The sequence below is a fragment of the Eulemur rufifrons genome, chromosome 2, assembly GCF_041146395.1.
Source record: "Eulemur rufifrons isolate Redbay chromosome 2, OSU_ERuf_1, whole genome shotgun sequence".
NCBI lineage: Eukaryota > Metazoa > Chordata > Mammalia > Primates > Lemuridae > Eulemur > Eulemur rufifrons.
In genome coordinates, this window is record NC_090984.1 from 28,195,558 (window position 1) to 28,217,807 (window position 22,250).

The 22,250-nt window shown below is 39.1% G+C and overlaps 1 protein-coding gene across 5 annotated transcripts in view; it reads right to left on the reverse strand.

The window, feature by feature from the left end:
- The window catches only part of MAP2K5 (mitogen-activated protein kinase kinase 5), a 242,706-nt gene that overhangs the window by 53,348 nt on the left and 167,108 nt on the right, over positions 1–22,250 (reverse strand). For 3 of the 5 annotated variants that reach the window (XM_069458445.1, XM_069458428.1, XM_069458462.1), the window contains 2 exons: positions 8,596–8,622; positions 8,252–8,284 (listed from right to left, as the gene is read on the reverse strand). In XM_069458445.1, coding sequence (XP_069314546.1) covers positions 8,252–8,284; positions 8,596–8,622 — 60 coding nt within the window. The remainder of the gene's footprint in view (positions 1–8,251; positions 8,285–8,595; positions 8,623–22,250) is intronic. The other 2 variants (XM_069458451.1, XM_069458436.1) reach the window with 1 other exon arrangement.

Below are 22,250 nucleotides of genomic sequence, written 5' to 3' on the forward strand. Positions count from 1 at the left end.
AGCCATACACAAGAAAGACAAAAACCACATGGATCTCACTTATATGTGGAATCTAAAATAGCTGAACTCACAGTAATAGAGCATAAGAGTGGTTACCAGGGGCTTGAGAGCTGGGGGAAATGGGGGGATGTTGGTCAAAGAGGAAAATTACTTTTATAAGACAAATAAGTTCTGGAGGCCTAATATGTAGCATGGTGACTACAGTTAATAATACTGTATTATATGTTTAAAATTTGCTAAGAGAGTAGATAGTAAGTGTTCTCACCATATATACACAAAAAACCATAACTATGTAAGAGGATGGATATATTAGCTTGATTGTGGCAATCTCTTCACAATGTATATGTACATCAAAACATCATATGGGATACCTTAAATATACATAATTTCTACTTGTTAATCATACCTCAATAAAGCTGGGGGAAAATACAACTTTTACATTCCACAAGGCACACTTGTATTCAAAACAAGGTAATGACAACTTTACCTTGTTTCTTATCTCTTTCTTCCTGTTCTTGATCAAAGAAAGAAGAATGGGGTGGTGAAGGGAGGGGGAGGAGGAGGGAGAGAGGGGGGGAGAGAGAGAGAGAGAGAGAGAGAGAGAGAGAGGAGGGTGAGACTGTAGCCATTTGGGGCAGACTCATTCGGGAACAGGTGGTTTACCCTAGAATTCATCTCAATATGTATGAAGCTGAAACCACACAGTGCCCCTTGTAGGATCACTGTAACAACGGGCTCCAGGCCAACAGACAGGTAGGGCTGCAGCAAGCCACTGAGAAGAGGACCTTCGTGGCTCTGTGTGGGGGAGATGCTGGCTTTCCCAATCTGGTTTGTAGCTAGGAAAAGATCAACAGGAACGCCCCAGCAAGGATGGCGGGGAGGATGGTAGAAAATGGTGGGCAGTGGAGTGGTGGGCAAGAAGATGAGGAAAGGGAGCCCTTCCTTTGTTACCTTTTTACCTCTTCCAACCTTGCATAGCTTTGTTTACATGACTTTATTATAGTTTTTATCATCTTAAATCAAATTTAGTTGGAGAGCTTGTCTCCCGCTAGTTCATGAAGCCATCTAGCACAGGGATTTACCCCAACACCTGGTAGGAAACATGGCCCAAGCAGGAGCTCAGTAAATGTTCCTTAAAGTACAGGTTTTTCTAGCAGGGCTAGTCTTACACAAAATGGCATATGGTTTAAGTTTGTCTTTTCTTTTCTTCTACTGAGGCCCATCCTATCCAGCCAAAGAAGACCTTTGTCCTAAAAACACAGCAGCTAAGCATAGAAGCCATCATAGAGAAACTCATTTCTTTTCTTTGACATTTTAAAATTTAATTCACATAAAATAAAATTCACCCTTTTAAAGTACATAACTCAGTTCTAAAACATTTCCATCACCCTACAAAGAAACCCTGGACTTTTAACAGTCATTCCCAATTCTCCTCTCCCCTCCAGTCCCTGGCAATCACTAACTAATCTACTTTCTGTCTCTGTGGATTTCCCTATTGTGGACATTTCATATAAATGTAAATTTCATATAATATGTGTCTTTTTGTGTCTGGTTCCTTTCATTTAGCCAATGTTTTCAAGATACATCCATGTTATAGCATTTATCACTTTATTCCTATTTATGGTTGATTAATATTCTGCTGTGTGGATGGAACCCATATTTAGAGTTCATCAGTTGATGAACTTATGGGTCATTTCTACTTTTTGGCTATTATGAATAATGCTGCTATGAATACTCACATATATGTTTTTATGTGGATATATGTTTTCAATTCTCTTGGACATATACCTAGGAAAGGAATTGGGTCATATGATAATCCTAAGTTTAACTTTTTGATGAACTGTCAAACTGTATTCCACAGCAAGTGTACTATTTCATGTCTCCACCAGCAATTTATGAAGGTTCCAATTTCTCTACAATACTGTCAACATTTATGATTTTCTGTTTTTTTTTTTAATTATAGTCATCCTAGTGGATATGAAATAGTCTCTCATTGTGGTTTTGATTTGCATTTCCCTAATTAATGACGTTGAGCATATTTTCATGTGCTTACTGACCATTTGCATATCTTCTTTGGATAAATGTCTACTTAAATCTTTTGCCCATTATAAAATCAGATTATTTGTCTTTTTATTTATCAATTGTAACAGTTCTTTATATATTCTGGATACTAGACTCTTAGCAGATAAATGATTTGCAAATATTTTCTCCCTTTCTGTGGGTTGTCTTTTCACTTTTCTTGATAGTGTCCTTTGACACAGAAAGGTTTTTAATTTTGATGATGCCCACTTTCCTTTGCCATGGAATGGTCTTGGCATCCTTATCAGAAAACAATTGACTATACATATATAGCACTTTGAATTCTATTCCATATGTCCATCCTTATGCCACTACCACACTATCTTGATTACTGTAATTCTATAGTGCATTTTGGTATCAGGAAGCACAAACTCCTGGCCCCAAGCAAGCCTCCTGCCTCAGTCTTCCAAAGTGCTGGGATTACAGGTGTGAGCCACTGCAACTGGCTGACACTCTACTTTTAGAAAGAAATTTCCCCTGCCAAAAAGACAAATCATTCTTTGAAAGGGACTTGGTGATTTTGTGATTATCACTGTTCATTTTGGATTACCAGTATATATAAATACAAAGATTTTTGTGTGTTGATCCTGCAACCTTGCTGAACTTGTTTATTAGTTCTAATATTAATAGATTTTTGGGAACTTTCTAGAGTTTTCTATATATATCACAGAATATAGTATCACATCATCTACAAATATAGTTTTACTTCTTCCTCTTTAATCTGCATGTCTTTTCTTTTTCTTGATTAATTGCCCTACATAGAACCTCCAGTACAATGCTATACAGAAGTGGCAAAAGTGGACATCTTTGTCTTTTCCTGATTTTAAGGGGAAAGCTTTCAGTCTTTCATCGGTAAGTATGATGTTAGCTGTGAGTTTTTGGTAGATGTCCTTTATCAAGTCATGGAAGTCCCCTTCTATTCCAAGTTTTTTGAGTGTTTTTTACCATGAAAGGGTGTGTTGGACTTAAAACTCAAATGCTTTTATGTATCTAGTTAGATGATAATGTGCTTTTTTGTCCTTCATTCTATTAATATGGTTTACAACACTGATTGATTTTTGTATATTGGACCAACCTTGCATTCCTGGGATAAATCCCACTTGGTCATGATGTGTAATTCTTTTTATATACTGCTGGATTTGGTTTGCTGGTATTTTCTTGAGGATGCATCTATATTAATAAGGAATATTGGTCTGCAGTTTTCCTTTCTTGTGAAGTCTTTGGCTTTGATATCAGGGTACTCTGGCCTCATAGAAGAAATCAGGAAGTACTCCCTCCTTTTCTATGTTTTTGGAAGAGTTTTAATTCTCCTTTATATATTTGGTAGACTTTACCAGTAAAACTATATATAATAATCCTGGGCTCTCCTTTGTGGGAAGTTTCTTAAAAAAAAAAAAAAAATCTCCTTACTTGTTATAGGTTTACTCAGATTCTGTATTTCTTCTTGAGTGAGTATCAATAGTTTCCGTGTCCCTTAAAATTTGTCCATTTCATCTAGCTTATCTAATTTATTGATATACCATCGTTCATACTATTTCTTTCTAATCCCTTTTACTTCTATAAGGTCTATAATAAAATGTCCTTTCATTCCTGATTTTAGCCATTTGTGACTTGTCCCCCAGCCCCAAGACTAACTGAAGGTTTGTCAATTTTGTTGATCTTTTCAAAGAACCAACTTTTGGTTTCATTTATTTTCTCTTCTCTATTTCATTTATTTATGCTGTAATCTTTATAATTTCCTTTCTTCTCTTTGCTTTGGGTTTAATTTGCTTTTTTTTTTTTTTTTTACCAGTTTCTTACGGTAGGAGGTAAAGCTATTGAGATCTTTTTTCTTTTTTAACGTATACATTTACAGCTAAAAATTTCCCTCTTACCACTGCTTTCATTGCGTTTCATAAGTTTTGGTATGTTGTATTTTCATTTTTGTTCATCTTAAAGTATATTCCAATTTCCCTTTTGCTTGCTTTCTTGTCCCATTGGCTATTCAGGAGTGTGCTGTTTCCACATATTTGTGAATTTTCAAAATTTCTTTCTGTTACTGATTACTTTTATTTTCTACCCCCTGGACTCTGGCTCCTTGCCCAGCTGTCCATTTGGTCTCCAGACTTACACACACCACTGTTGTCTATCAAAGCCCTGCTTCTGTGCTCACCTTCCTCAGAAAGCCTTATTAGAGTAAGAAGCAGAAGCAGTAACTCTCCAAGAGTCCCATCCAGATGTTCTACATCAAGTGCTATGCCATGCCTAAGACCAAATCCTCCTTCCTTATACCCACGGCAGGGAAGAAATGATCAGCAAATCTCAGAATTATTCAGTTAGCATCTTAAACAATTAAGCCCATTGTTTACCTACACACCTGGCCCAACTGACCACTAAAAGTTTGTGCTTATATTTCAGAAGCATTTTGGTATTTTATAAATCTTGCAGTTCTTACTAACAAATCAACACTTTTGTATGAAAGCTACTTCTGATCAGGTATAAAAGATGGCTTAAATGAATTCACTTTTTACGGATAAATGAATAAATAAACAAAAGTATAAATCCAGGATTTGTTAATTGTCCTGCTGAGCACTTACAGATGCTAGATGAGAATTTTTAGCTATAATATGCTTGAAACATATATAAACTCGGAGTAATAACCCATTTTTCTGGTTGTCATATTTTAGACAACCTGAACATTCTGAAACACATCTGTGAACTCAAAAATGATTCACAAGATAGTTTCAAGCCCTTCTGCCTGACATTTACATTTTCCCTTTTTTAACCTAGGAAACTCCTACTTATCTTTTAAGACTGAGCTTAAATGTTACTGCCCCTGAGGAGCCTTCTCCAAATCAACCTTCAGTCCTGACAGAACAAACCCTCTCATCTCTGGGTCCTATAGTATTCATCCTATACTGAACCGTAATTATTCATTTCTGTGTCTGTCTCTTTTCCAAGGCTGTGGACTACCCAGGGACAGGCTCAAGGGTAAGGTCCCCACCTCAGTTTTCAGCACCTCAATCCACTGACAGCCCCCACTAGCTGGATCCAGCCAGCTTGGCATCTGGTGACCCAGACATCACTGCACTATTTCCGCTTGCCACAACACTAACGTGGCCAGCTCTTTGTTGCTGGCCACTCTCGGAGCCCAGGCAAGGGTGGGGCGGAGGGAGCTTTAGGTGGCCATGTAGCCTCCTGAGTCCCAGCATGTGGGACTGTGCTTCTACCTTTCTAGCCTGACTCACAGACTTCGTCTGCAGTCAGCCTGGGTGCCCTGCCGAGAAGCCAAATCCTCTCTACGATTAGAGGCTGTCCTGACCATGGCCTGCTCAACTTAGGCTACCACATGGTAGGTGTTTGATAATTACCTGATGAATGAATGAACATATTCACTAGCCCATTTCACATCATTAAAAAGGTGTATAAACCTCTATCTCCCTTTTCAGATGAGCCTGTTTCATCCTACACATACTACTTGAGTATGTGATTTCATTTGGTACTTTTTAGTTTTGTGAGGGTCACTATCAGGATTGCAAAGACTGAAGACAGACGGTCAGATTGTTGGAGCAAAAGGTAGTCACTGATAAGAATGAGGAGTGCCACAGAGAACAGAGGCAATCACAACAAAGGACACAGGGAAAGCACCAAACAGAGCAGTACATAGCTGTATACGGCTGTTTAGCTTGGGGGCAAATGGCTCTATACACTTCAAGAGGCCTATGAATATCACTGAGTGTCAAGGCCAAACACCCTGGCAAAATGGTTGGTAAAATTCAGTGAAAGAACAAGGTAAGCCCCACACAATTTTACAGCCCTAGAGGGCATCAATACATCAAAGTTTAAGTTCAGTACCATGTTCAGAACAAGGACTCGAGTCATTGAGAAAAGGTTAAATGATATTCACCACACTCTGTCAACAGGCCACCAAAAACAAATACATTTTAGAAACAATTCTTTCTAAAAATACAAAAATTCTCACAGATGTCAGAGCTTAAAGTCATACATTTCAGTTATCAAGACAATAGGGGCCACCTTATTCCCCAAAGGTATCAGGTGGCTAAGGCATCAGGTACACATAGACACACATCACTTACAATGAACCAAAGCACTTTATAACATAGGTATTCAGGGACCTGGGGAGGACTTGTTCATAGAAGGGTCTTAAGGTAAGTTCTGTTGACAGAAGCAACTCTGAAACACCAGATGGTGTCTTTAAGATATCACTCACACCTGAGTTAGCCAGCTCCAAGCCAGAAAAACTCCACCCACCAAAATTAAATTGGATTGCCCACATTTCTGATTGGAGCTCAATTCTCCTGTTACTTTGGCTACCATTCCAGTTCCTGATCTGTGGTCCAAGTTTCATGGTCCTGAAGTTTCAGGGACCTAAAAGGGCAGGCTTAGCCTTAAAAAGCTATTGTAGAAGAGGTTCTCAAACTTTAACGTGCAGAGAGTTACCTGGGAAGCCAGTAGATCCTGGGCACCACCCTTAGAAAGTCTAATTCAGTGATGTGAGCCCAGGAACCTACATTTTAACAAGAGCATTAGGTAATTCTGGTGCAGTTAGTCCTTGGGCCACTCTATGAGGAACACTGCAGCATAGCAATGAGAAATGTGACAAACACATGGGACAAGCACGGTAATTACAGGACCTCACCCATCCTTTTACTAATTTCAAGTATTCTCATGATTTTGCCCAAATTAAACTAGAAAAATATTTTAAATTCAATAGCAATCACTGCTATTTTAAACAAGGAATGAAAGTATCTATTTGATCCAGAAAACCTTCAAATTATCTCTCCAGAAATACACATATTTTTGGTGAGAAAAAATCCGTACCTGAATGCTCTGGTGCTCAGGAGCCCAGCAGACCAAGAAAAGTGGAGCCCAGGAAACACGGCAGGCTGTGCACTTCACTGCATAGGCCAAGTTTCTCTGGGCACCTCCCCAAGCAAAACTGGAGGGGGACTTCAGGAAAATCGGTTTAATTGGGAGGATTCTGATGGGGATAGGATGCTTTGGAATGTAAGATGACAGAAGATATTGATGAGCTATTCGATCCAGGAGGGCTGTCTGATATTTGAGATAATGGAGCCTCCATTTGTTTCAGGACGATGCCTTCATTTTTACACCAACATGGTTTATGGCTTGCAGGGGATATATGGACTGACTGATGCAACCATTAAGGATGTTAGAGCCCCATTCTTACTATTATTGTGATGTGTGTGTGTGTTTGTTTTTTTCCTTGGAGGATCTTTATTTTTTTCTCCCAAATCTCATAACTGGTTATACAGATGTTTAATTGAGAGGAATAATTATGAATTACGGTTTGTTTTTTTCTTTCAAACTTTCCTATCGGAATCATTTATTGCCTTCCCACTCTAATTACATGTGTTTTAAATATTATAAAATTAAAGTTTAAAAAATAAACATTGCTAGTAGGCAAACCCAAGCCCAGAAAAGCTCAGTTTTAAAAAAATGTTAATGTTTCTTGAGAGCCTTGTGTACCATAAGATTGTTAATTTATAGGAAAAGAAAAGAATTTAAGGTCAGAATAAGAAGTAGAAAAAGTTGGTTGAGAAAGAAATAGAGGTAGATCAGCTCTAAGAAGGGACAGTGGAACTTGACCGATAAGGATGATTAGAGGTAAGATGACTTAAAACGTGAAAATACTAGTTTCTGGTTATTCTGAGGAAAATGCCTAATTAGGAAATTAAAGCTGAACTGTTGACTTGGAGCTTTTAAACCCTCTTATCACCCTGGTATGCTTTGGGTAAATAAAGCACGAAAGGCAAATTTTATCCAGCTATGCTTGCTGTTCAACTCTGACCCTTGCCTACTGAATGACTTTAAATATCTGTTATGGAAAAAATGATACCATTTTAATTTCCGGCTCCATCCCCATCTGGCCAGGGAGAGGATCAATTAATATTACTGTGTTTTGTCTTTAGGGCCTCTGATACCCCCGAGGACCAGCCTGTGGGACAGCCTGCTTTTGCAGGGTTTTTCGGCCAGAATCAGAAGAGTGGGATTCAGGACAAGGCTAGTTCACGTAACAACAGCTCAGAGCCATACAACACAACTTGCTCCAAGGATGTTGGGCATTGTGCTTCATTAGGAAACAAAATATAAGCTTTCCACACCATTAGGAATGACTTTAGGAGCGAAAGCACATAAGACGATGCCTCACCTCATCAACAATGCACTGCAGAAGCTGGAGAGGCTGCAATGGAAAAGGAGAGAGGAAAAAGTATTAGCCTCTATGCAATATCTTTACAGTGGAGTGGAAAGAAAAAATCATTAATGCAATAAAATATAGCAAGATTAATCAACAACAGCAAACTCTTATAAAAACATTGATGCTCAGGATGTTCTATTATTTCTAATGGTACCTAATCTAATACAGGCAGTTAAAGGTTTGCATTTTCTTCAAAATGCAATTTGCTAAGTTTAAAACAAGGCATTCAAGCATGCAAAGGAAGCAGCCATCAGGAAAAAGAAAAGTGAATTTTTTTCTGAACTCATAAAGCTTACCATTAAAGATCCCTGGTTTTTCTGAATCTGAAAAAAGGCAATATGTAATTAGCATGTCATAATCAAAATGACTCACTTGGACACATTATGATCACTGAGAGAAAATTATTGCATTGCTGGTGGCAATTTGTGGGCATGTGTTAACACAATTTACATAATGAAAATACACAAATGTTAATAGCTCGCTTCTCATTTATAGGCGAAAGTCAGCAGAATGTTAATTTCACACAACACTTTTTAGTACCCTCCAGGTTGTATTAGAATAGGGAGAAAAACCATAATCCATTTCAAAAGGCTGTTTACGATTCAGATATAAATAATGTTTTATATTGCTAGATTGTGAACACTGGGCTTAATGTTGCAATCATTGCTAATGTTATGAAGCTCACTCTTTTTAAATTAAAAACCGATTTATTTAAAATTGAAATTAAATCATAGTCAGAAATTAGAATTTTGGATTCCTGCCAATGTCTGCTCACAATCCCCTATTTTGTGAAGAAAACTTTAATTATGTGGTTGAAGTATTTGCCTCTAACTTAGGAGTGAGGTAAAGACTCCACCTTTTCCAAAGTTCCTTCAGCCTGTTTCCAGGGCAGCAATGCTCTCTGGGAAAATCAAATTTGTGCAAGTTTTACACTGTTTTTCAGGGAATAAAAGCACATTCCAATAAGAGACTCTGTTCCTGATCAACATTCAGAAGGCAGGCTGCTCACCCATTTAACACTGATAAACCACATCTCTTAGAAACTTACTAAAATGTGACACAAAATTAATAAAACATCCACTTAGTCATTAAAGTATTAAACACTTCAATGCCTTACCATCCAGAAAAAAAAAAAAAATGCCTACAGTCATTACAAATTCAATGAAAATGGAGTCCCAGGTACTACATTGTCTAAGAGGGAAATTTTCAGGAACCAAATACCACTACTGATGGGTCAATTGTTTTCTGGGATAAATGAGCTCCAACCAGCTGGTAAAATACAGGGAAAATAGTATTATAATAGTCCTTTATATGTTTTTAATGGTGCTTTTAAAAGTTTTTTCCCATACACACACATTTGATCTGCACAACCACCCTGAGGTTGGCAGGGATAGTCATGTCTGTTCTATGATGGGAAAACTGGGTCTGCCCAGAGGACAGGGCGCGGGCCCAAGGCCTCAGGGCCAGGCTGTGGTGGTGTTGGGGCTTCTCCAGTGCTCCTTTCCCTCCAACATCTGTATTATATTTGCCTACGATCTTCACATTATTTAAAAACAACTGGATTTGCACACATTTATGCTTGGCGTGGTATAGTTGATAAGGTATTAATTTTGACACTTTGTTTCTTCTCAACTAGACCGTGAGCTTCTCAAGGGCTGCAGCTATGCTTCTGCATTTCTTCTGCAACCATGTGGCTGATCAGCAGACCCTTCCACCTAGTGCTTGAGTGTTTTAAAAAGAGCTCTCTCATGTATTTCTCAAATGAGCCTGGTGCCCTCTCATCACTGCTCGTGGCTCTTCATCACCTCCTCCCGGAAACCTGTGTCCCAGGTTGCTGGCTCTTAGCCTAGATAGTTCCTGCATAGTGCTGCCCTGAATTATTGCTCCTTCTGGTTCCTCCAGTCAATGAGTACTTCTGGACAAGGCTCCATAGATAAAGATGTTCTTTTTTTAAATTTCAAAATATTAAGGGGATACAAATTTTTCTGATACATGGATACCTTTTATAATGCTTAAGTCAGGGCCTTTAGTGTGCACATCACCTGAATAGTGTTCATTGTACTCAACAGGTAAGTTTTTATCCCTCCTCCCTTCTTGATCTCCATGGAGTATTACTCAGCCATAAAAAGGAATGAAATAATATCTTCTGCAGCAAGTTGGATGGAACTGGAGACCATTATCTTAAGTGAAGTATCTCAGGAATGGGAAAACAAACACCACATGTACTCTCTAATAATCAGGAACTAATTGACGGGCACACACAGTGAAGGTAAAAACTTATGTTACAAGGGGAGGCAGGGCTGTTAACTACCACCCTGGAGCAGCTGAGGAGTTTAGTAACAAACTATACCACCTTTAGAATAATCTTGAAAAGCCAGGGTAACTTCCCCTATGAGTTATCTATGGTGTTTGCTTTTATTTTTTTTTTTTCAAGCACACATGGATACTCCCCCTGCCCCCACATTCTCAGTAAGATATATCTACTTCAACAGGAGAGCTGTTTGTAATGAACAAAGAATTAGAAATCCATTTTTGACATCAAGAGAGTGTTTTTCACAAATGTCCAAGAGTCAGGGGGATTATAATATTCTCTGAGGAAAATATACAGCAAACATTCGAAATGAGAGGTTTCAAAACGAATTCAGGAATGGATTACGAGAAACTGTCCCCAGTAACATATGAGTTGTGTGAATCAAATGAGTTGAGGGGAGAAAATTTCCTCATGAACCGAGATCTCAGAGAAGTTCTCCACCTTGCCCTATTCTGTGGGTTAAATGCACAGTCTAAGAGAACTTAAAATTGTACTATTTTAATGCTTGCTCTTTACTACAAGAAAGAGAAAAACAGCAATATCAGAGTCTTTTTTTATGATCTTATAACTATACCGTTTTGCCCAGGTTTTTAAAGAGAGATATTGTTACCAGTTTTTATTACACAGTTTTGATAGCAACATATTATATGAAATCATCTTCATAAATTTTGTATTAAGGTAGCAGCGCCAGTACCTGAAATTGATTCAAAATGTTTAAGATACTCAATTACTTTTTAACAGTGTTACACAATGCAGTGACTTATATCTTCTATTTCACAAGAATTTGATGATGTAACATCATTGTAATTGATTCATTTTCTCAATTAAATAAAGCTACTGTGCCTTTCTTTATATGAATGCCACACAGACTATAGAGTTAGATGTATTATCTCCTTTCTCTGTCTCAGATATATTGCCTCAAAGGCTGTATTCTGTTCCTCCGTTAATTCCACCAGAAAATTTAATGCCACAGTCGTATTTTTCAAATTCTGAACTGCCATGTACTCGATTGTATTTATATTAGGCATATTTTTCACTGCTAAACTCTTTGTTGTTTACCTTTTTCAAGATCACATTACTGTACAGGCGCAGCAACCATAAAACAATTCCAAACAAAGTCAACCTCCAGTCATTGCCTCTGCTTTTGCACACAGTTCATGAAAAAGTGAAGCCCCTAGTTTTATAGCACATTAAAAGTGGTACTAAGGGTACTCAATATAAAATGTTAGCTTTGCAAACGCCTATCTTCATTCTGGGTCTGCCTTCCAAATGCTTGGCCGTGACAGCAGGGCTCAGAGGAACACAATAATATTGTTAGGGCTGATGTACTGTGTGCCCCTCACAACATATGAAATGCTGTTTATAACTAACTTGTCCAAGCCCACATTCCTGCTTATACATTTTGCTTCTGTTGAATGTTTTCTATGTCTAACTAGTACTTTGGGACAATGAACAGAACAGTAATTGCTCCAGTCACGTACTTTGCTAATCAGTCTCTAGAACCAGTAGGATTTTGATACACTAATTAAATGAACCTCTTCCCTCTTCTGGGCATAGCTTTTTTTCTTTCATCTGCCATTACATCCAAGATTTAAAACCACACTAACAGGGGACAGTTATGCCCCATTCTGATGTAAGCCAGATCATATGTGTTTAAACAGGGAAGAATTACTTCAGAAAAGGCAGCCACAAGTATTAGTTAGGTCTTGGTGTTATTATAGTAACATTTATCAAATATTTTCTTGCAAGGACCATACAGGTAGCAATTAGAAAACTCCTATAACATGACCTATGACTGTGAAAAATGATCCTGGAAAAGAAATCGCCAATGCAAAAGTTGGCTTGTAGGGCCTGAACTATTTAGTCAATGACTACAACAGTGATAAAAAGCAATTTTGGAAGTCTCACTTTATGCCTCTCTCTCTGTAGAGGTACTTTTTACATACAGGGGTAAAACAGACCTTGCTATCAGATCTTTTACATTATATTCAGAGATACAATCAGAAAACTAAAATGAATTCACCTGTGTAACTTAGAGAAGACACCAGCTATAGCTTTCATTTTCTCTTTTACTCTCTGAAATTATGGCTTGCCCTGCAGCTCTTGTCTGGGAGATTTATGTGTGACCTAGGTCAGATCTTCCAATATCAGTTGACAAATTTTCTCTTTACATATTTACTGCTTTTCAAGCTTGTGTTATTTTCTCTTAAATAGAAAGAAGAAATATAAAATTAAATTACACAGTTAAAATTTTTAAAGAATGGTGTTTTCATTTGTTGTGCTACTGGCATCATATTCTAGCTTTCAGTGTTGAACTCTTTATTCTTTTGTTTTTTTTTAAGCTTCAGATTTTAGAGATTATAGCTATTTTGCAAAGATTCTTTTTTAAATCAGATGCATTAAACTATAATCCTGAATAAACACAAACAAAGATTATGGAAAACTGAAACTTTCATATTCTAAATGAAGAATTATGACCTGAAGAATTTTTGAAATGAAAGGGAACTCAGAAATGATCTAGTTCAATGTGCTCACTTTGTTTTTAGGGAAACTGAGGCTCACAGGGGAGCAGTGCTCAAGGTCATAGATAGAGCCCAGCCTGGCTTTGACAGCTGACTCAGGAGGCTACCTGCTGTGGGGAAAATACATGAAGCTGGGAGTCAGAAAGACCCCTGGAATTCCAGTCAGATCCACATGGCTTCAGAAGCCCCCTCCCTTCACTGGGGCTCAGGGATCTTATCTACAAAACAAAGAAAGGAGTTAGAGGAACCCAAAGATTCCTTGAAGGCAGAGCCTCCCATTCAGGAGCTATTTTTCCTATTCGAGGGAGAAATGGTACTGGCATTCAATCTAATTGTATCTGGCACTATGCTGGGTGCTAAAACTTAGGGACACACCACCTCCATCCTGTTATAACTTGCAAAAACAGTGTCCAAGTCTCAAAGAGCCTTCAATGAGAAAAACAAAATCCCTTGCACATGACAAGCTTTATATACATTGCCTTGTACCACTAACTTAAAAAAAGAGTTCCCAAGCAACTGTTTTTTTAAAAAAGAAGAATAGAACAAAATTTTCCCTGGCTAACTACAAATGGGAATTTTGGCAAACTAGTATTTTTAGATACTGACTGCATTAGGAGACACAATAAATGGATAATATATATTATTTCTAATAATATAGGATGAACATGTATTAATTCATTTGTTCCAGACTATCTCTCCTGTTCTTTAGCATCTGTCCTTGTTCAAGTTCTTATCATGCCAGTGGGTCTATTAGTATATCTTCAAAGAGCCTAAAAAGAAGTCATAAGAGGATTTTGCAGGCAGCTACTCGATAGGTTAAAAGAAAGTCACTATGATTCCCACAGTCTAAGATCAACTCACTGGCACCTTCCTCCGGGCCCCTATCTTAGACTCCAGCTGAGATGCTATGCTCAGGAGTGACCAGTTTTGAAAAGTGAAAACTAGATATCTCAGAATTTAGCAAACAGTGGGTGGGATAAAAAGGCTCTAAGATGCCTAAAGAAGAGTATAGCTCAGATGGGACCAGACAGAAAATCACCATGGCCATAAATTAGATCACTTGGCTCTCACTGCTTCCTGAGTATCAAGGACAATGCATTTTCACACAAAATACAACAGCTGGAGCATCAAGATATGGTGCAACATTATTCATTTGCTAGGTCTGCCAGTAGGTGAGCAGGAAAAAAAAAAACTGGTTGCCAGTCCATACTCTTTTATCTCTGTATATTTAAAATTGACATGGCTCACGTCCCATCCCACATAAGTGTATAGGAGCCATAGTAAATCCTCCTCTGGGTAAATGAACATTTTAATTTTTAGATGTGAATTTTGTGAGAAAAGCAGAGGCTCAGAACCATAACTTAAAATGATCAGTGTGAATTACAAAATTAAGCTTTTCCCTAATGGCACAAGGTCTGGCCAAGGAGACCGTTAAGCACCTTCCTTTCAAGGAAGATTTTAGACGTTTGCTGTATTAAAATTTTCTCCTTTCTTTGTCCCCCAAAAGGGTGGCCTTATTTCAGAATCAGTTTAAGAACATTAGCTGTGTGTAGAGGCAGGAGAAGTGGCGGGGGCGGGGGGATTGTTGCTTTTTCTGAGAAAGGCCTGTTGACTACGCCGCTCTTTATGGTCAAATAAATCTGCTACAACAAAATTTTAATGTTTCAAAATTTCTGAAAGTGTTTTTCTGGCACTATCATTTAATTTGCATCTCTGTTAGCTTACATTCTCCACATACTGTAGAATCTAGAATGATGTTGGAAGGTACCTAGTCCAGTTCTTTGCCCAGTGTAGAAATTCACTTTATAATATCCCAAAGAGATAGATATTCTGTCTTTGCTAGAAGACTTTCAATGATGAGATTCCAATGATTCTATTTTGGACAACTTAAATTGTTAGAAAGTTCTTTCTTATTTTGAGTCCAAATATGTCTTCCTGTAAGATATGCCCATGATGTGGAGCTATGGCAAATAAGTCTAATGACAGCTCTTTACACATTTGAAGATAGCGGTCATGTCTCCATAATGTTTTCCTTCCTGAATAAACATCCCTGTTTTCTTCCTTATGATCAGCTCTTTTGATGGCCTTCTATCCTCCTCCCCTCTGGTACTAACAATGTCGGCCCCCCCCCCCCCCCCCCCCCCCCCCCCCCCCCCCCCCCCCCGGCAAGGCCCTGTTCTAGGGTGTGGCACATGCTTCAGGCCTAAATTAGCACCATTTAAATCCCCTGGTCACAGGGAGTTAAACTGGTCCAATCAACTGAAGTCCACGGCCTTTGGATGTCTGTGGGGAAGAGGGACCCGCTCTTCCCCTCTCAGGCAGGACACCGGTTGCTCCAGGAACCTCAACAGCCATTCTTTTTTTTTTTTTCTTTTTTTTTTGAGACAGAGTCTCTCTCACTCTGTTGCCCGGGCTAGAGTGCCGTGGCATCAGCCTAGCTCACAGCAACCTCAAACTCCTGGGTTCAAGCGATCCTCCTGCCTCAGCCTCCCAAGTAGCTGGGACTATAGGCATGCACCACCATGCCCGGCTAATTTTTCTCTATATACTTATTAGCTGTCCATATAATTTCTTTCTATTTTTAGTAGAGACGGGGTCTCGCTCTTGCTCAGGCTGGTCTCGAACTCCTGAGCTCAAACAATCCACCTGCCTCAGCCTCCCAGAGTGCTAGGATTACAGGCGTGAGCCACTGTGCCCGGCCTCAACAGTCATTCTTGGTCTGTGAAGGAGAAGCATACTAAGCCGAGAGCCCCAGGTGACTTGCTGGACCAAGTTCTACCTAACACCAGCAAGACTAGGCTTCTCAGTCATGCAATTCAATAATTTCCCCTTACGGTTAAGGTCCCTTTGAGTTGAGTTTTCTCAGCCTGAAAGCTGTCTGAGGGATCCAAGCATGATTTCACATTCCCCACCATTGCAGTCACCTTTCTCTGAATTTGCTTCCATATTTCTACATTCCTCATAAAGTGTGATGCCCACACCTGAACACAGACCTTGGACTGACTGGCTTTACATCACCTTGTTCTGGGAACTATACACACCATATAGCAGAAACTCATGGAAGCTAAAAGTGCATTCACTTTTTTGATAGCCGTATCACACAGTTAGCTCAACTGACAGAAAATAGAGAAGTAGATTAATCTTGCAGGGCTGAAAAAGAAACACTTTTTTCCTGTACTCTTCTGTTTCATACTGACATAGTACTTGAGAGTCAAAATGTGTGGATGATTAAACCAATTACAGAACCTGGGCCAGGCTGAAGAAGTTTCTATCTGCTGCTTCTCCTCTTTTGTTTGTTTGGCTGAGGAGAGGCCTGACCGGCACTGAAGGAGAATCACAGAGTCTTGAGGTCTGAAAGGATTTTAAAGATTTTTAAATCCAATCTGGCTCCCCACCCAGATCTGATCCTTGAATCCCTCCTTCATTGCACTGCTGCTGATGGGGCTTCTGTCTGAATCTGAATCCATCTGGTGATGGGGCGCTTACTGTCTTCTGACTGTCCCTTCCCTCCCTTGCCCCAGTTGTATCCTCCTGACAGTGCAAATCCACATCTTCTCTGACCTGAGAACCCTCAAATGTCTGAAGACAACTATCACACCTCCTCAGAAGTGCATATCCTTAGGTATTAATGCTGGCAGGGTAGAGTGCAAGGATGGGATACAGAAAGAAAGAAAGGGGACAAAACAATTAATTTAGAACCTCAGCATATGTGCTCTTGGTTCCTTCTGATTGCAAAATTTGCTCTGCCAACATGTGAAAAATAAACTTCGGCTAAAAAATGATGTCATAGATTTCATATATGTTTATCAAGTACTTACTCTATGCCAGGCACTGTACTAGACTCTAGGACCCAAAAGACGGATAAGATACAACTGCCAGTCCACAAAAACGAGTGACTTATTTAAGGTCCCCAAAACTTAGTGGCAGGGCTAAGATTTAAGCATAGGGCTTGTACTCTCCTCTAAATGTCACTCAGCATTTGAACAAAATATAATTCTCTGGAGTTTTGCTTTCTTCCCTCAAGGCTCTAACAGATTTCTAAGATAGCCTTCCCCCCTGCCCCCACCCCAAGGTGATGTTTCTTGGCATTGCGCGAAAGGTTGCTTCATTGGCTTCGGCTTCACATACTACTGTTTTTTTTTCCCCCCCAAACCATGATATATTTGACAACATTGTGTGGCCTGCTGAGATTTTGAGATCAGCTGCAATTGCAGCCAATACGTGTTCATATGGGATAAGAAAGGAAAGAATCTTGAAATGTAGTCACACATAATCTTGTTAATTAACATGTGTCTTACTGGCTTGACTGTAAATGAAATTTAAAATAGAATTAAAGAAAAGAAGTCATGGATCAAGAATGAACTATTCTTGGCTGTGAGTCTCTCTCTCTCTATATATATACAAAAAACGAACTAGACAAAGTTTGACTTTTGTTTCAGAGTTTTAGTTCACATCTGCCATATTTTGATATAAGTAAAATGAGGTTTCAATAAACTCCTAGGGAGTACTCAGGGGGAGATGGTGATGAGAAAGATGGCTAGGTGTGGAAAAGAAGAAGGTCCTGGCCGGGCGCAGTGGCTCACGCCTGTAATCCTAGCACTCTGGGAGGCCGAGGTGGGCGGATCGTTTGAGCTCAGGAGTTCGAGACCAGCCTGAGCAAGAGTGAGACCCCATCTCTACTAAAAATAGAAAGAAATTATATAGACAGCTAAATATATATAGAAAAAACTAGCCGGGCATGGTGGTGCATGCCTGTAGTCCCAGCTACTCGGGAGGCTGAGGCAGGAGGATCGCTTGAGCCCAGGAGTTTGAGGTTGCTGTGAGCTAGGCTGACGCCACGGCACTCACGCTAGCCTGGGCAACAGAGTGAGACTCTGTCTCAAAAAAAAAAAAAAAAAAAAAAAAAGAAGAAGGTCCTGATACAAGATGAAAGCAGACCATAGAAATATCTAGTCCAGCATTTCTCATACTCTGTTTACCAAATAACCCTTGGTTCAAATAAGATATTACTTAGACGCATTGAAAAAATTACCAGATAGAAGCAGAGCTGCTCTTGTGGTTGTGTGCACACACGTGTGGATATGTGTGGGTGGATACCCATCTCCCCTGTGATGGGAGTCTTCCCATAATCATGCAAATCACTAACCTAAGGTACCTCCATCATTTTCCAGGTGAGGAGACTAAGGTCTGAAAAGAAAGGTCAGGACCAGAACTCAGGTTAGCTGTGTGCGTGTGTTTGGGTGGAAACCATACATTGTCAGTGACTTAATTTGTCACTTGTTGGGTGTGTCATTTGCTGTCTCCCATCCCTTCTGCCCTGAGTCACTGAGTGTTTCCAGCTGCCTGGTTACCAAGAAGGCATAGGGCCGTCCAAAAAGCTGGGGTTGGAAGGAGGTCTTTGGCCAGGAACTTTCTTTTGTTTACAGTATTTTACCAACCAGGCTTACAGTCAAGGTCTCCTCATGCCCAGAAGGGTGCTCTCTGCTACCTGTTTCTGAACAGAAAACAAAACAAGATGAGCTTCTTTATCCCCCTTTGGTCTTTCCTCCTATGAGCCTACAGGCCAACAGCTCCTTCTCTCAAAAGACTATTCCATTATCCAGCTATTCTTTCCTTCTCCCCAGGGCGGAGACCCCCAGATGGGAGACCTCCCCATCTGCAGACCATGACAGTGTACAACCTAACAGAGTCCACACTTGCTTCTAATTGGCTACCTTGGTTTCCCACAATTCCTTGGAGATGACACCTTGGATCTGTGCATAAACAGACAAGTGCCTCCTTTCCTGCCTCCTAAGCAGTCCCTAGGACCCTCTTTCTACCTGGTGTGTCCTGGCAATCTCCAGTCCTAAATTGAATCAGCTCTTTGCTCCTTTTAGGCAACTCATTGATTTTTCAATGAACTTAGCTTGTCTGTTTTATTGGCACTAAAGAGGGTTGGGTTCTTAGCATCATTAACATTTTAGTTGAGGAAGAATTCCCAAATGCCCCAGGCATTAATCCAAAACTGTTAAACATCTAAAAAGTAATCTGTGCTCAAACAAAGCTCGGCCAGGTCTGTCCCCTTTTTAACTTGGATGCCAATGAGCCCCTAGCCCCAAATCTACCCAAGTTTTCTATACTGAATGGTGATAAGTAAAACACTGGAGTATAATAAAAGTTGATGTCTTTGTCTGTTGCTGCTGCTACTACTGCTGTTGAGGACCACTTTCCCCCCAGGGATCCATATCTAGTCAGCAATTACCTGGCAGGCATAGAGCATCGTGGGACAGTAATTTCCATCTCTGCAGACACACCAGTTGGAGGCAGTACTTGAGTGGATGGGTGTGTAAAATAAGGACGGCCATTTAGGCTCAAAACCTCTGGGTGCCTTATCTCACTTTCCCTCCCCAACATCCCTCTAGAGTGAAAAGACCACTGCACTGGGAGTGGGAGCCAGTCTGACCCCGTTGCTGAATACTTGGTAATCATAAGCGAGTCATTTAATGGCAGTGGGCTCCCATTTCCTCTTTAAAATAAGAGTTGGACTAGATCATTGTAAGATCTCTTCAAATCCTGAAATTCTGATTCCACAAAGTAACAGACTGCACCAATAAAACCAAAGAGGGGAAAGTGGAAGGCCTCCTGGACCACAGAGCCTAAGGGGGAGAGATGACGGCAAAGCCACCACCTGAAAGCCAGATTGGATATTAAGTTTATTACTTTAACCTTCAATTCTATTTCTCGGCTAAACTGATTATTTAAAAATTGTGAAAAAATCATAGTCCCCAGTTACCGAACTAAAAATGACTGGGTTCTGTATATAATTCTACATATGATGGTAATTGTGAATGATAAATTATAACTCAAAAAAGAAAGACTACAAAGGAAGGCTCTTGTGGGATCAGAAAAGTAATTCATTTTAGTCCTACCTGGCATGAGACATGGTCATATATTTTCAGAGTTACACTGGTAAATCCCTAAAGTACTTTCTGGAAATATAAATAATACTACTATTACCTTGCTCTTGTTCACCACCTTATATTTTTCACAGTGCTCTCATTTGATCATGACAATTCCTCCCCAGTAGTCTAGAAAATGTCCTATGATGTTCCAAGTCAAATTCATAGAGGGTGGCAGGGAACCCCCTAGAGGCATGTGCCAATTGCCCTCAGGGGCAGAGATCTTAATGACTTCCAATCTTAGATTGGTTCCCGGTCATCTCAAAGGGATTCACAAAATCCTCAAACCCAATTTCTTTATCTGTGCCCTGCTACACTTGTCATCTCCATCCTGACATACCACCTCCCTCCTCTACCACTCCTCCCTCCCCCTTCCGTTTCCCTCCCCCTTCTATTTCCCTCAGGTATTGCTTTCAAAGTTATCTAGGGGAACTGCTAAACTGTTAGGGAAGTGATCGTAATAATACTAGAATTCAGTTAAAGTACTAGAAGGGTACCAAATACAATATGCTGTTTTAGGCCTTTATCTTTTACCAGATGAATCTCCTTTTGACTTTAGTGCCTAGAACATCCTTTCCCATCTTTCTAGCCTCCAAGCCTCAGCTCAAGCATCATCTCTCTATTCTGTGAAAACTTGTTGGCTTCCTAATGTTAGCTGACCACATTCTTTTCCTCTCCAGGCCAGAGTGTCCCACCTCCCAGAGGGATCCTTCTGCATCAACTGCCATTTTTTTTGTTTTATGTTTTTTCCCCCTTCTGGACTAGACTCTTTGAGAACACGGACCGCATCTGTTTCATTTTTGTGTTGCTAGTGCTTGGCACAGAGTAGGTGCTCAATGACAAATAAATGTTGAAATAAATTGAGATGTATGTCATACAATAGTTTAGAAGGTGCTATAAAACCAAACCAACATGAGGTTAGTACTTTAAAACAAGACAGCAATCTCTAACATAACTGGCTAAGTACACATACCTCAACTGAAGTATTAACAAGTAATTTATCTTTAACGGAACATTTCACATTTCTACCCATACATTGGGGATGATTTCTCTTTCATTTCTGTATACTAGGACATGCTAGGAACCTACTTCCTGTCTTTGGCATAGCCTAAGCAAATAAAATTATAAGTATTTGATGGATATTGGGAGAAGAATTTGACAATTGCAATTAAAAAATTCCTGGGAAGAAGCAAATGTGTATAAGTGAACATCTTCATGTCACTTAAATTTCATCTCTGCATTTTATGGAACATAAATCTGATTTTATGGCTTGAAATATAAGGATATTTTAAATGCCTATATCCTAAATAGTGAGGACAAAAATAAACAATGAATTAAAACACACAGGTTAGAAATCTGGGGAAAAAATTGCATATATATTGTTCCTTTAAATTCTTGCCAGTTAAAGAAGAGTAAAGTTTGGGGTAATTACCTACTGCTTTTTTTCTTTGATTAGAGACCTTATACAAAAATTGGATAAAATTTACTTAAATCCTTGATGTTCTAAACTTTGAAAAGTTTATACAACAAAGGATAGATTCTAAATACTTCTTTTCAAAAAGGGCAAACTTTTTAGGTATTTTGCAATTCCAGGTATGATCACTATATATAAATAATAATAACTATGGTCTGAATTTAACATAGAATATAAAACAACATTAAACAATCAACTTCAGGATTAGTAACAATATACCAAAGACTTTTAAAACAACAAACAAAATTAAATGTAAAAACTCTAGTATTTCAACATTAGCATTTGAAAAGTGTTTAATGTTTTTAAATAGTTTTTAGAACATATGCTTTCTACTCTATTATGAAACAAATACTCTACCCAGAGCACAATTTATTACCACAAAATAAATGTTTAAAAGACAGTCTGCCAATTGAAAAAAACAAAGCAAAGCACATTAAAATAGCAGGTTTCCAAGCCAAGTTAAACAAATATTTTCTCCTTGACAAGCTGCTTACATTTAAATGAAAACAGGGCAAATTTGGTCAATAATATGGATTGCATATAATAAAAAGGACCTTAGATCATGTTAATACAAGGATCAGAAAGCAGTAACTTCAATTAAAACCACCCAATTATTTAGCAAACTTTCAGATACAGCAAATAAATTATTCTGTTTTAAATGAAAGTACTCAGATAAGTAGCTTTTTGACCTATGAGTAAGTTTCAC